At 38.2% G+C, this 15862-nt stretch overlaps 1 protein-coding gene across 2 annotated transcripts in view; it reads right to left on the bottom strand.

The window, feature by feature from the left end:
- Nucleotides 1–8449: 8449 nt before the first annotated feature.
- Nucleotides 8450–15862, bottom strand: part of Ift74 (intraflagellar transport 74) — a 78106-nt gene continuing 70693 nt past the window's right edge. Inside the window, exons 17-20 of one of the 2 annotated variants that reach the window (XM_021199859.1) lie at nt 15176–15339; nt 14235–14360; nt 9897–9957; nt 8450–8729 (exon numbers count right to left, since the gene is read on the bottom strand). In XM_021199859.1, the coding sequence (XP_021055518.1) occupies nt 8611–8729; nt 9897–9957; nt 14235–14360; nt 15176–15339 (470 nt within the window). In that variant the 3' untranslated portion in view covers nt 8450–8610. The remainder of the gene's footprint in view (nt 8730–9896; nt 9958–14234; nt 14361–15175; nt 15340–15862) is intronic. The other variant, XM_029540182.1, reaches the window with a different exon arrangement.

The raw sequence follows: 15862 nt of genomic DNA, 5'->3' as shown, positions 1-15862 counted from the left end.
GAGTGTGGCTGCAGGCATTCGCACTCAGATGTGGGGTTAGTGAATATTTTTTCCCAATGTGTAGGTCACCAACATGTCTTATTGACTATGTATTTTCCTTTACAGAAGCTTTCCAGTTTCATGAAGTCCCATTTATCAATTCTTGGGCACGCCTTTAATCCCAGCACTCGGGAGGCAGAGGCAGGAGGATTTCTGAGTTCGAGGACAGCCTGGTCTACAAAGTGAGTTCCAGGACAGCCAGGGCTATACAGAGAAACCCTGTCTCGAAAAACCAAAAAAAAAAAAAAAATTCTTGATCTTACAGCATGAGCCATTGGAGTTCTGTTCAGGAAATTTCTCCCTGGGCCAATGAGTTCAAGGCTCTTTCCTACTTTCTCTTCTATTAGAGTCAGTGTATCTGGTTTTATGTTGAGGTGTTTGATCTACTTGGATTTGAACTTTGTGCAAGGTGACAAATATGGGTCTATTTTCATTTTTCTACATACAGACAGTCACTTAGGCCACCACCATTTATTGAAGATGCTTTCTTTTTTCCATTGGTTATTTTTTTTGGCTTCTTTGTCAAAGATCAAGTGTCCGTAAGTGTGTGGTTTTATTTCTGGGTCTTCAATTCTATTCCATTGATCAATGTGTCTGTTTCTGTACCAATACCATGCAGTTTTTATCACTATTGCTCTGTAGTAAAGCTTGAGGTCAGGGATGGTGATTCCCCCAGCTGTTCTTTTATTGTTAAGAATTGTTTTCGCTATTCTGGTTTGTTTTGTTTTGTTTTGTTTTTTTGCCTTTCCAGATGAATTTGAGAATTGCTCTTTCCATGTCTTTGAAGAATTGTGTTGGGATTTTGATGGGGATTGCATTGAATCTATAGATTGCCTTTGGTAGCATGGCCATTTTGACTATATTAATTCTGCCAATGCATGAGCATGGGAGATCTCTCCATTTTCTGAGAACTTCTTCAATTTCTTTCTTGAGAGACTTGAAGTTATTGTCATACAGGTCTTTCACTTGCTTGGTTAGAGTTACTCCATGATATTTTATATTATTTGTGGCTACTATAAAGGGAGTTGTTTCCCTAATTTCTTTCTCAGCCTGTTTATCATTTGTATAAAGGAAGGCTACTGATTTATTTGGGTTAATTTTATATCTGGCCACTTTGCTGAAGTTGTTTTTCAGCTAGAGTTCTCTGGTAGAATTTTTGGACTCACTTATGTATACTACGATATCACCTGCAACCGGGCGTGGTGGCACATGCCTTTAATGCCAGCACTTGGGAAGCAGAGACAAGCGAACTTCTGAGTTCGAGGCCAGCCTGGTCTACAACGTGAGTTCTAGGACAGCCAGGGCTACACAGAGAAACCCTGTCTCGAAAAACCAAATAATTAAATAAATAAATAGAATAAAATAAAATATCACCTGCAAATAGTGATACCTTTATTCCTTCTTTGTCAATTTGTATCCCCTTGATCTCTTTGTTTGTTGTCTTTTGTTCTAGCTAGCACTTCGAGTGCTATATTGAATAGATATGGGGAGAGTGTGCATCCTTGTCTTGTCCCTGATTTCAGTGGGATTGCTTTAAGTATGTCTCATTTAATTTGATATTGGCTATTGGTTTGCAGTAAATTGCTTTTATTATGTTTAGTTATGGGCCTTGAATTCCTGATCTCTCCAATACTTTTAACATGAAGGGGTGTTGTATTTTGTCAAATGCTTTTTCCGCATCTAAGGAGATGATCATGTGATTTTTTTTCTTTAAGTTGTTTATATAGTGGATTATGTGAATGGATTTTCATATATTAAACCAACCTTGCATCCCTGGGATGAAGCCTAATTGATCATGGTGAATAATAGTTTTGCTGTGTTCTTGGATTCGGTTTGCAAGAATTTTATTATTTTTGCATTGATATTCGTAAGCGAGATTGGTCTGAAGCTCTCTTTTTTGGTTCGGTCTTGTGTGGTTTAGTCATCAGAGTAATTGTGGCTTCATAGAACGAGTTAGGCCGTGTTCCTTTTCTTTCTATTTTATGGAATAGTTTGAGGAAAATTGGTGTCAGATCTTCTTTGAAGGTCCGGTAGAATTCTGCACTAAATCATCTGGCCCTGGGCTTTTTTTGGTTGGGAGGTTTTGTGATGGTTAGTTTTTTTTGTTTGTTTGTTTTTGTTTGTTTGTTTGTTTCTATCAACTTAACACAAGCTACAGTCATTTGGAAAGAGTCTCAATTGACAAAATGCCATAATAAGATTTGCCTATAGGCAAGTCTAGAGTGCATTTTCTTGATTTATAATTGATTTGAATGGACTCAATTCACTAGTGTTTTGCCACTCCCTAATAGGTCCTGGATGGTATAAGAAAGCAAACTCAATAAGCCACAATGAGCAAGCTAGTAATTAGCACTCTTCCATGACCTCTGCTTCAGTTTCTGCCTCCAGGTCTGTGCCCCAATTTCCCCAGAAGATGGACAACATGCAGCAAGAATATTCCTTTTCTCCCCAAGTTGCTTCATGGTAACAGCATAATAACTAAGAGAGAACCGGTACCAGGAATGGAGTTGTTGTCACAGACCTGACCGTGTTTTTAGTGTAGTGGCATTTGAACTTTTAACTGGAAAAGCCACTGAGTGCTCAGGGTTCAGCGGCCTGTTCTGTGGGAGTTTGGAAGGGAATGCTGAGAGCAGTTCAGACAACGAAGACTTGGCTCATGAAGTTTCAGAGGAAGGTTTGAGAATCCCTTAAAGACTCCACTGGTGGTTGGATCCCAGGAGTCTGACACTGAGTTGTACACTGCTGGAGTTTGGTTTTTGCTTTGTTACTGTGTTGTGGTTCTTCTTTCTGAGATTAATATAGTAATTTTTATTTTACAGCAGCCCACAGTGTCTTAACTTTGATTTTACAGACTGAATATTTTAGAGAGATGTTGAGCTTTTTAAGAGATTTGGATATTTTAAAGAAACTGAACTTTTAAAGTGTTTGCATTTTTATGTTTTACATTGTTGATATTATTATGACATCTTAGCAACAAATGAGAGAGGAAAGGTTATAGTTGAATGTTAATGAGTGTCATGTTGACAAGGAGTCAGTTTTGCTGGCTAGTTTTTTGTCAACTTAAGGTAGAGCCATTTGGGAAGAGAGAATCTCAACTGAGAAAAAAACCTTTGTCAGGCTTGCCTAAAGGCAAGTCTGAAGTGCATTTTCTTGATTAATATTGATTTGAGTGGGTCCAGCTCACTACCTGTGGTGCCATTCCTGGGCAGGTGATCCTGGATGACATAAGAAACCAAACTGAGAAAGCCCTGAAGAACAATCCAGTAGGCAGTGTTCCTCCATGATCCCTGCCTCAGGCTCTGCCTCTAGGTTCCAGTTTCAATTTTCCTGGAAGAGGGAATACCAGCTGTACTATGAAATAAACCCTTTCTCAAGTTGCTTTTGGTCATGGTCTTTATCACAGTTATTATAAAAGTAACTAAGACACATTGTAAGAATAGAATTTTTTTAATTAAAAAAAAAACTTAGTTTAAAACCTTAGCCCTTTCTTTTATGAATGCCTTTCTGGTATGTTTGAATCTATCTTCAAATTTTTTTCATCTTATATTCCTTTATCTTGTGTCTATATGTATGTGTATGTGTGGGAGAGCCATGTGTGAGGATCAGAGGTCAACTAGCATGCATCTACTCTCTTCTTGTACTGTGCAGAATCCAGGATTCCAACTCAAAAAATTAATACTATGCAGAACAGTGTTTGTTCCCAGGTTGGTTATTTTTATATGGGTTAGTAAGGTTTTGCAAAACAACAGTTCATTAGAAGAGAAGAAACTGAGGCATCAAAGCACCATCTAAAGTTTTATAAAATTAGTAGTTAAAATTATGTTGAATAGTATGAATCTTTAATAAAGTTTCCAAGGGCTGTATTTAAAATTAAAACTTCATGTGACTTGGGATATGAAAACACTGTACATTAATTTGTCTACTCATAGTAATGAAGTCTGTTTGGTTTGTTCAAAAATGCATAGCCTGTCAGGTTGGACGGCCTATGCTACAGTCTTAGTTGTACCCAGCACTTGGGGAGCAGAGACAGGAATATTGCAAGTTTGATGCCAGGATGGATATCAGAGGAAGACCTTATCCCCCAAAAAAGAAGAAAGGAGAGAAAGGAGATAGGGCATTCTCACAGCTGTTTATGCCAGATTCAGGAGGCCAAAGGAAGCATTCTGGAGAGGCTAGGCAGATGGCCGAACCACTTACTACTAACTGGCTTCTCTCTAGTGTGTCACTGATCATGCACTGATTACCTCCTCTGCTAGGATATGGAGTTCCTCAGTTGTAGAGTACCAACTCTACTCTGTTTAGACATGGGCAAGAGAGTGCTCATCTATAATCCTGGGAATTGGAGGCTGATGGAGGGGAACTGTTGAATGCCAAGCAAGGCTAGGTGAGGCAAAACTGCAAAACTCTTTCATAGCCCCGAAGAACCTGTGTTTGTTTACTGATAGAGGATAAGAACAGAACAGACTACTTATGGTTCCCATGTTGCTCTTCATTAGTAAAAGTGCTCAGTGTGTTTTTTCAGTCTGCTGCTTCTTTCCACATGAATTTCACGGTGTTATTTTTAACAGGAATAGAACTCAGAGTGATGGCACTAGATAAGGAAGAGCTGGTTCATGCAAATATAACCTCCAGTTCTGGCCCAGCAAGAAGAAGACTCTTGTTGGATTTGTTGAAAGTTTTTGAGAGGAAGGAAGAGACATTAGTGAGAATTTCCCTCAGATAAAATATGTTTTAGTTTTAAAGGAAAACTGCTCAATTATGTTTCCCCAAATATAATATATGAATAAGTTAGGATAAAAGCTGGAATCCTTGCTTTTTTTCCAAGATGTTTTTCCTGTCAAACTCCCTATTGTTATAGTCAGTGTGTGAGTACAACAACAACAACACCACCAACAACACACACACTACCTGTCAATCTTTAATGGTTGTTATAGATAACACAGAATTGGTTTTTACTAACCCAAATCCGCTTCTGTTGATGTGATGACCTAACCTGAGACAAGATACATTATAAAGAAAAGCTCATGGTATTTTAGCTCATGGTTTCTGGATGAACAATGTTTAGGGACTTTATCTGGTAAGCCTTGCTGGCAGAGTTCCAAGTCACACAGAGTTTCACCTGGCAAGACACAGGGAATACTTGAGGACTCTCTTCTTTAAAAGTTGCTAAGACTGAAGCAAAGGGGTTCCACCCTAATGACTTTGTCTATTCCTAATAATCTAATCATTTCCCAGAGCACCCTACTCTAGGTATCATAGCTGGATCAAGTTTTCACCTCTATAATTCTTCATGGCAGAGGCCAAATTTCAATACCTGAAGCCTTGGATAACATTCACACCACATTTAAACCACAGCAATAAGCCGAGCAGTGGTGGCATATGCCTTTAATCCCAGCACTTGGGAGGCAGAGCAACCCTGTCTCGAAAAACAAAAACAAACAAACACCAAAAAAAACCAACCCTCCATAGCAATAGCTATATAGACTTCAATTTTTATTGCATTTTTAAGTACTACAGACAGCTTTGAAAACACCAAAATACACGTGTGTGTCACTAGTGTGGCTACTTGGGAGTCTACAGTGGGAGAACCATAAAGTCAAGGCCAGGCTGGGCAAGGCACTGTCTCAATTAAAAAAAAAAAATTAATGGGGAAGTTGGGAAGAGAAATGGGCTGAGCAGGAGACAAGGATGAAAAAGCATAGCTGGGAAGGGGTGAGTGTGATTCAAATACATTATGCACATGTACACAAGTGTCTTCATGAGACCTATTGTGTATAATTAATGTTACTAATATTATATTAGTATATAATTAGTATAGTACTAATAAAAATGCAACTAATAGTGAAAAGTAGAAAAAAGAGAGCTTTTCAATGTGTCCAAGCCGGAAAGAGGAGCAAGAAAATGGGTCCTGAAACCCTCAAAGCCATTTTGGGGTATCTGCATGAAGTTTAGACTTAAATAGAGGTCATGAGGTATGAATAATCAATTAATTCTGCTCACGAACTGGTCTCCCAAATCACTGACCATCATTGACTGGTTGTGTTCTTCTGGGTGGGCTGTTGTCACACACTTTAAAATGTGGGAGACAGGTTCTCCTCTGGTAAGTACCAGGTTCCAGCCTATCTCCTCCTCCAAAATGAGATTTCTAAGAATTTTTTAATCCTTTGGAGTCCTCTGTTTCAATAGTCTGACTGGCAAAGGAAGGTACTATTTTTTTTTTTAATTTTTTATTGGTGATTTTGTTTATTTACATTTCAAATGTTGTCCCCCCCTTCCTGGCTTCCTCTAAGAGAACCCCCCATCTCACACCCTCCCCCTACCTTCAGGAGGGGGCTTCCCCACCCACCCACACACTCCCACCTCCTCTGCTCTGGCATTCCCCTACGCTGGGGCATTGAGCCTTCACAAGATCAAGAGACTCTCCTCCCATTGATGCCCGACAAGGCCATCCTCTGCTATGTATGCGGTCCTTCCATTTGTACTCTTTGGTTGGTGGTTTAGTCTCTGGCCCAAGATACAAGTCACAGATCACATGAAGCTCAAGAAGAAGGAAGATCAAAGTGTGGATGCTTCGGTTTTTCTTAGAAGGGAGAAAAAAATACTCAAGGGAGAAAATATGGAGACAAAGTGTGGAGCAGAGACTGAAGGAAAGGCCATGCAGAGACTGCCCCACCTGGGGAGCCATCCCATATACAGTCACCAAACCCAGACACTATTGTGGATGCCAAAAAGTACTTACTGACAGGAGCCTGACATAGCTGTCTCCTGAGAGGCTCTGTCAGAGCCAGACAAATACAGAGGCAGATGCCTGCAACCAACCACTGGATTGAACACAGGGTCCCCAGTGGAGGAGTTAAAGAAAGGACTGAAGTAGCTGAAGGGGTTTGCAACCCCACAGGAAGAATATCAAACAACCAGATGCCACAGAGCTCCATTTTTAATAGGGTTATTTGGTTCTCTGGAGTCTAATTTAAGTTCTCTGTATATTTTGGATATTGGCCCTCTACTAGATGTCTACTGCTACTCTAATCCCTCTACTAGGATTGGTAAAGATCCCAAATTGTAGGTTGCTGTTTTGTCCATTTATTTATGTATTTAACGTATGTGAGCACACTGTAGCTGTACCTGGTTGTGAGCCTTCATGTGGTTGCTGGGAATTGGATTTTTAGGACCTCTGCTCGCTCTGGTCAACCCAGCTTGCTCCAGTCAATTCTGCTCCCCCCACCCCCAAGAATTATTTATTATTATATCTAAGTACACTGTAGCTGACTTCAGACACACCAGAAGAGGGAGTCAGATCTTATTTCTGGTGGTTGTGAGCCATCATGTGGTTGCTGGAATTTGAATTCATGACCTTCCAAAGAGCAGTCAGTGCTCTTACCTACTGAGCCATCATCTTGCCAGCCCCCATTTACTTGTCAATTTTTTTGATCTTAGATCATAAGCCATTGATGTTCTGTTCAAGAAATTTTTCCCTGTGCCCGTGTGTTCAAGGCTCTTCCCTACTTTCTCTTCTATTAGATTCTGTGTATCTGGTTTTATGTGGAGGTCCTTGATCCACTTGGGACTTGAGCTATGTACAAGGAGATAAGAATTCACTTTACATCCTGCTCACTGGGCCCTCCCTGTCATCCCCACCCACAATCCTTCTCCAAATCCTACCCTAAGTATCTCTTTAGAATGTCTCCTCTCTGCTCCCTTCTACCAAAGCTGTTTCTAGGAATTCTACATGCAGCCTGCCTTGGATGGTGTGAATTAAATTTCAACCAATGTTGTCTCCAGGACTCATTTCAAGACTCCTTTCCTGATCCCAAACAATATCACATACTATTATTCCAAATAGACTATGATAGGGTACAGGTGACACAATTCCAACTCCAGTGCTCATGAAGACAGTCCAAGAAACACAGGTGTCAGTAAGTCAGTTCTCAGAACCAGGCAAAATCCTGTAACTGTTCCTAATGCTACTGAGCACTCTCTTAACCAGGTGGCCAACTCTAGCAGTTAATATCTTAATCGTTTATGTGCAGTTTTTCATTAGAATTTTAGGCAAAGGTAAAAAGATTTTCAAGGGGCAATTAGCAGAGGAACTTTAATCCATCAGGGAGGCAGTGTGGGGTCAGCTCCTGGTCTCAAGAATATTAGCAAGTTTTCTTTTTTGCTGGGTAGTGCACATAAGTAATTTTGTTTATTTTTAATTTATTTATTCTTATGTATATGACCGTTTTCCTTGCATGAATGCCCGGTGCCCACAGAGACCAGAGAGGGTGCCAAATCCCCTGGGACTGAGGTTACAAATGTTGTCAGCCACCATGGGTGCTGGTAAACTGAACCTGGGTCACCTGTAAGAGAATAAGAGAATAGACAGCTGTGCTTACTACAAACACAAACAACACAGGAAAAGGAGTTATATGCAAACATTTTATTGAATTATTTAACTATACAAGATATCTCTCCTTCAAGGAGATCACAAAGTCAGGGCATTCAAGAAGCTGGGGTCTAACTCTTCAAGGGGAAGCTAATTTACTTTTAGCATCTTTGAGGATGCTTGTAGATTCAGTCGACTCAGTTTCAGCTTCTGCTGGCATTATGTAGAGCATCCATGATGGTTTTATTATACTCTGCAATCTGCTTCATCACATTTTTAATCACTGGCTGGTAATCACTCTCTTGACTCTTGGTTGCTATGACTAATTACAAGAGTTAAGGAGGAACAATGTCAGTAAAAACAGCAGTCTGTGACTCAGAAAGGAACTGAAGCAGACTTGGGTATTTGTCACAGTGAATATAGACAGTACAGAAAAAGTACTAGAATAAATTTTAGATTTAACTGTATTTTAGAAAAGCATAAATCGACACAAAATGGCAAAGTAAAACTTGTTTTAAAAAAATCACTTTTGATTTTTTTTCCTCATTATTTATTCATTCACTTTACAGCCTGATCACAGCCTCCCCCCTCTCATCCCAGCTCCTGATTCTTTAATATCAGGTTGCTCCATCTAATTCTACTCTCAGAACAACTAACATTCAGAAAACCTCTAGTCTCCATACAGTCACCCAAAATTTCAAGCAAGTCTCAAGACTTCACTAGTTCAGAATCATGTAATTTATGTTGCACAAAGCTAGAATGCTGGACTTTTAAACATCCAGTGAATAACCAGCCAGCCTTTTAAGCTGAGTTGTTCTAATACTTGAATAGAGCTCCCATGGCATCCTATCTGGAAGTAAGCTGGGGTGTGTCCTGCCTCTGAGATAAAGTTCAGCAACACCCTAAAAGACAGCTGTGATAACTATCTTGTTCTGAGGACAGATGTCCTGGAATAAGTCAAAGGAAACACGTAGGAAACAAATTCTGGACAGATGTTGTAACTCTACAATGCAGTTTCTCACTTGGTAGGAATAAGATGCAGTTGAATCATGTATAACATAATTGAACTCAGAGGTCAAATTTCTTATGACCCTGACTGGTTAGCACCCTTTGTTCTACAGACAGACAAGTTGTAGCATTATAAACAACTAACACCTATATCTAAACTTTTTCAGAAACTCTATGAATATGAACTGTTGTAGACATTATAAAATTAAGGCTTAAACAGATCAAAAGAACCAGTGACAGAATCACCATTCAAAATTTGATCATCCAACTCTATAATGTATGCCCTTAAGCACTATGCTATATGGTGACTTTATACTCCATATTGGGTAGTTCTCAAAATCAGTTCTCTAATAATAGTCTGAGTAAACACTGTTACAGAACAGAAACTGGTGCTAGTCTTTGTGACCCCCATATAATTAACTCAGAGTTCTGTACACATTAAACATTTGGGAAGGACATGTCAAGTCAGTTTAAAGGATACATTCTTTCATTACGAAATTATTTTGCTCCAGGTGCTGCCACTTCCTCTCCAAATTTGTAAGCTAGAAACACAAAAGGTGAATGTTAACTGACTCTCATATTCAAAACCATTACATACCCCCTTTGAGAGAGTATGAAAAAACACCCAATTTTAAATCTTAACAATTGCTTGCATTCTAAAATAAAGTGAGGGTCACCAGAGAAGAAACCTAGGTTAAATCATTCAACAGCATATACATTTAGGACAATGCTAAATTCTATAAAAGGTTTTACTACACTTATTTTAATTTCAAAATAGTAAAAATATATGCCAATAAACAGACAATTTATGACTGTTCCTAAAGTAACTTAAAAAAGAAAAATGGGAGGTGATGGATGGGAATCTCTCCCTGAATTCTGGAAATCTAATGCTGCAAAGGTAATATATATTCTAACACTGCCAGAGGTCCAAACATATAGGGAAAACTTCCTTATTTCTAGTGCTAAGTTTCCTGTCTTGTTTCCCAGGTTGCGATAAGAGCAGAGCTGCAGTGTGAAGATTGTAAGAGCGTCTGTAAAAAGCTGGCATTGTTACAATAATTCCTGCATCAACAGGAAACTAATGTGGATATTATATTGATGGTTGCTTCCTCAGAAGACAATTTCACTGTTATAGAATTAAACTGTTTTTCTGATTTAATTAACCTTGTAACTCTAGCTTTTTAAGATTCACATAGTTTTCCCTAAACAAAGGACTGTCTGAAAAATGAAACATTAAATAATGTTCTCCCTGGCTATTTCTAAGTAATGAGCATTTAAAAGAATGTGGTAACTGAAGAAGCAAGAAAAAGTGTTTCTTCTTATTCTCATGAACATTATTCTCAGGGCAAACATATCTACTATTGTTTCCTCCAGAGAGATAAATTTAGATATCAGGATGGAATCATAGTTAACTGTGGAAAATATATGGTCCTTGAGTCTTTATGAAATCAGATCTGTTGCAAATAAGACATGGAAGTTAGGATGGCCCCTAAGGAAGCAGTCAGCACATTTTGGCAATAAATCTTTAATAACCTTTTGCAAAGTCAAGTACCAGACATGTTTCCTTTTTGTTCTCATATGGCAATGAACCTCTTAAGTGCTATACAAATGATACAAGAATCACCTCATGTCAAATTCCTCTTACATTGTATGTCCTTATTACTGACTTGCCTTGACACCATAAGGTAAATGCCAAATTTGAAAATCTTTTCTCTCTACAGCTTATTCAAATAATATCACATGGAATTATTTATTTATAGATATAAGAACACATTTAAAGAAAACCATTAAGATTTAAAGACAAGGACTTGATTAGGTAGCCAATATTGGCAAAATATAAAAATAAAGATATATTTAAAATTGTGGTTTATGTTAATGATTTAGAAAGAAAACAACTAAACAAAGGTGTCTGGCATGGTGTCTTACATTATTTATACAGTGGAAGAAGAAAGTCAACAGTTTAAAAAAAAAAAGCTGTCTTTTTCCCTCTGACCCACTTCAAACAGTGTAATATAGTCACAAACTCTTCTTACGCTTTTCTCTAGCACTCATTCCCACTCAAACAGTTTTTACGTTGTAAATTTCAAGTTTATTTTTAGGTTTTTACATTGTGAAGTAAAGACAAACTGACAGGTAAACAGGATACATAAATTAGTGATTTCTAGTTATTGCAAACTCTTGTGAGACTATTTTTTTTTCAGTAGAAATATAAGCTTTTTTTTTTTAAGATTTATTTATTATTATACATAAGGACACTGTAGCTATCTTCAGATGCACCAGAAGGGGGCATCAGATCTCATTACAGGTGGTTGTGAGCCACCATGTGGTTGCTGGGATTTGAACTTAGGGCCTTCAGAACAGCAGTCAGTGCTCTTACCTACTGAACCATCTCACCAGCCCCCTAAACTATTTTTTAAAATAGTGCATCCATACAATGTGATATCTGAAACATTTTTAAAGATGTTTAAATTTTAAAGAAAATGTTTTAATGACTGTTTTTAATAGAATTATTTTATTTTGTGAAAATATGAGGTGATTAATAGATGAACAGCCTATATATGCCAATATATACCAATGTGTTAGAAACGTTCATTTCTGGGTATAGGAAATAACATGACCTGATTTTGGTTGTTATACCTTGATCATACTGCTATGTAAATTGGAGAATTTCATAATTCAGAATTTTAAGTGGCAGGTGATTAGACAAGACCATAATCAATCCGTAATAGGATCTGATGCCCGCTTCTGGTATGTCTGAAGACAGCTACAGTGTACTCATATAAATAATATAAATCTTTAAAAAAGAAATGTATGATCTCCAAGTGCACAGTGTAGCATACATATACACACATATGCACTAAGCATGGATGGATAGATAGATAGATAGATAGATAGATAGATAGATGATAGATACATAGATAGATACATAGATAGATACATAGATAGACAGACAATGACAATTGTACTCTGAGATTAGTGCTTTTCTTAACATTCATTAGAAAAGCTTCTTTTTTGACCTGGAGATGCAGTAAGTGCAAAGACTTACAAATGGACAAAGTGAGGAGAACAAGTGACTGGACCATGCTCAGTCCCAACACTGTATCTATGTCACAAGCCTCAAACCATCTCCTCAAGGCTCAGGGCAGGTTGTGGAAGGAATGGAAAGAATGGACATTCAGAGGTCATGGAGGAGTGCTGAAAAGCAATGTTTTCTGGAAACGAAACAACAGACTCATTGGCTCACTATACTATACTATACTCAAGTAATGAGCATTTAAAAGAATGTTTATAGTACTCACTGTACTATAGCTATATATACAAGACTGGTCCCATCCATATGGGTTCACCAGGCCCCACCCTTAACTAGGGAATATGGACACACTTAGTGAGTACTGCAGAAAGGACTGTCATTTTCTCAGTGGTGGAGCCATTGATACGTTGTCCATGCCTGTGAGAAAGAGGGGCCAAAAAGATTTTAAGAGCCAGTGGGGATGGAAGATACCAAAGCAATAACAGTACCTTCCAGACACAAGAGGACTGAGGTGTATGAACTCACAGACACTGTGGCAACACACACAGGGCCTACACAGGTCCAAGTCAGATGGGGTCTCAGTATGGATAGGAAATGTAGACATGAGTCCCTATTCTTAACTTAGAAGCTATTTCCAAGTGTCAACAGCTTACAAAGGAAAAACTAGTTTTTTCCAATGGAGTCTCACTGGGTATACAAACCACACTTAACATCAGGACCAAAGTAGATGGCCAAGACCCAACAAACTGAAAATTTTTGGAGAGTTTTTAGGGTCTTGGCCATCTACTTTTGCTAGATGGTAGTTTTTGTGTCATAATGCTCAGTTTGAGCATTTTTTTTTATCGTATTGGTCTTTTGCTTATATATAGTTTTCCAATTTTGTGTGTATGTGTGTGTTTTATACATGCATAAGAGTTCCTTATGCTTTTTCTTTTTTTTTTCCTGTTTATTTTATTTTGGTTTGTTTGATTTACTTGCCTGTTTGAGAAAGATGTGGAGCTGGGTGGGTGGGGAAGTGGGAGGATCTGGAGGAGATGAGGGAGCGGAAACTATGATCAAAGTGCACTGTATGGAAAAAAATTATTTTCAAAAAAATATCAAATTGCCCATGCTTTATTAAATAATGTTCTCATGCAAGCAATCTTAAACTCAGTGCGTACATAAAAATATATGAAAGTGGGACAGGGATTGGTGGAAAGAAGAGCTTCAGTGGGGAGGGGAAGGAAAGGTGTGAGAAAGCCCCATGGACAGGTATGAAGAACTGAAGTGCAAAAATAAACGGGAAACTGCAACAGGAAGTCCCAAGCGAAACACCCAGGGCATGTATGCCTTTATGCATGTATGTGTGTGCACATGAAAGAGTATATGTGTGTGCCATGTACATTGTGTGTTACTCATTTCACAATGACAAGAGTTCTGTCTGTCATTGGAGTCTATGTTATTTTTGGTTTCTGTGGGGTTTCAATAGGATTTAGAAGCTTCTGTTTACTTTTAGTCAGTTTCAAAGCAATCCCCTAGGGAAGCATAACAGCCACGCCAGGAGCGTCCGTCCTGTAAGACCGGTCTTCGTGCAGGGCTACTAAGGGCTAAGACAAACCAACACATACTAAAGCACAGAGCCTCACTCTTTCAACTCCCAAAACGTAGGAAGGCTTACAAGGCAAGTCTGAAACCAAAATGAAACAAGATCAAGAAGAAAGCTGTTTGAAGTAAAAACCACAGACTGAGAACAAGACAGACAACATAAAGCACAGAGTGGATTTCCAAGTCAGCTCTGAGTGCCCTTACCTGAGCATGTGTCTCATTGTCTTGAAGTTGCATTTTAAGGGTCTCATAATCTGAGGTCAGCTTCTCCATTATTTTCTTAAAGGCATTTCTGTGGGTTGATAATACTGTTTTTTCTTGATGCAATTTCTAGATAGAGCCAAACAGAAGCTATAACAAATGTCTAGAAAGTCAACATTGAAACCACATTTGGCTTAGAAATTTTAATAGTTTTGTTTTGTAAAGTTCTACCAGACTTTAATCACTTTAAGACTTATTTACAAAAATTCTTTTGAATAATAAGCTGTATAAAAGTAACTATATTAATAATACAATAAATACTTCGATGTCTGTACTGACTCCCAAAAGTTTAGAATTACATTTCAAAATAGAATTGAGAGACACTAACGAGTCTGCAGAGAAGACCTATCACCCACATCAGGACTTGGCAAAGGTCACAGGTTACAATGCTCTGTATCAGGGAGCAACTTAAACTTTGCCTTTAAATTTTTGCCTTTTCTTAAAACCTCTATGTCTCTTTAAATTCCAACTATACATATAACAAATTTTATTACTCCTTTTTAGCTTGTATGTCAAACAAAATACTAAAAGTAGTAAGTCATATAGAGTACATATGAATTAAGGTTAATCAAGGAAAAACAACTGGGGGCTGCAGCTTGCTTGGTAGGGGACTTATCTAGCATATGAGGTTCTAGTTTGTCTCCAAGTAAGCCATGCATAGTAGCTGCATAACCCTATAACCCCAGGATTCAGAGATGAGGCAGAAGACCAGATGCGCAAGGGCCTGTCTTAAAATAAGAAGGAGGAGGAGGAGGAGGGAGGAGGAAGAGGAAGAGGAGGAAGAGGAGGAGAGGAGGAGGAAAAGAGAAGGGAGGGAGAGGAGAGGAGAGAAAAAGAAGGAAATATTTGAGTGATAATTTTTAAAGGTTTTGTTAAACGTTTACCTTTTTCTTTTCTTCAGCTGATGATTTTAAAGCTGCCAGGTCACTGTATGTCTCCAGGTCAGCAGTCATTTGCTTAATTTTGTTTTTCAGAGACTGTTGCTCTTCTGTCATCTTACTTTCCAGAAGTTCCATTTTCTGTAGATCCAGCTGCAGACGCTGACTGTCTGATGTACAAGAATTTAAGGCAACAATTAAAATTCTACACTTTCATAGAACTAGTTTTAGGTTTTTAGAACTTCTGGTCACAACATTTTAGTTACTTGACCAATATATAATTTATTTTATATATTTCTTCTGAAGGACATCCTACTTAGTATATATTTATGACTGTTAATAACTAATGCACAGTGAACAGCACTACACTTTATTTCAGAATGGAGCATATTTAATGTGCATTTTCTTAAGATACATAATAAACTTCTTGTCTTAGACAGCATATTTGCACTTTGAATGCAGAACATTTTAAAATTGCATGATGGAGAGGGAGAGAAGGAAGGGTTAGGGAGAAATATAGGACATAGTACTGAACACCCAGAAAAATATTGATCTCTTACAATATAATTGAACAACTGAGAAGGTCAGTGCTCCAGAGAAAACAATGTGTAACTTTGAAGACAAGAACAGAAATTCATGCTGGGCAGTGGTGGCACAAGCCTTTAATCCCAGCACTTGGGAAGCAGAGGCAGG

Source organism: Mus pahari, chromosome 6 (genome assembly GCF_900095145.1).
Source record: "Mus pahari chromosome 6, PAHARI_EIJ_v1.1, whole genome shotgun sequence".
In the NCBI taxonomy this organism is placed as follows: Eukaryota; Metazoa; Chordata; class Mammalia; order Rodentia; family Muridae; genus Mus; species Mus pahari.
Note: the sequence above shows the minus strand (reverse complement) of the source record. Positions and strands in the feature narration are given on the sequence as shown.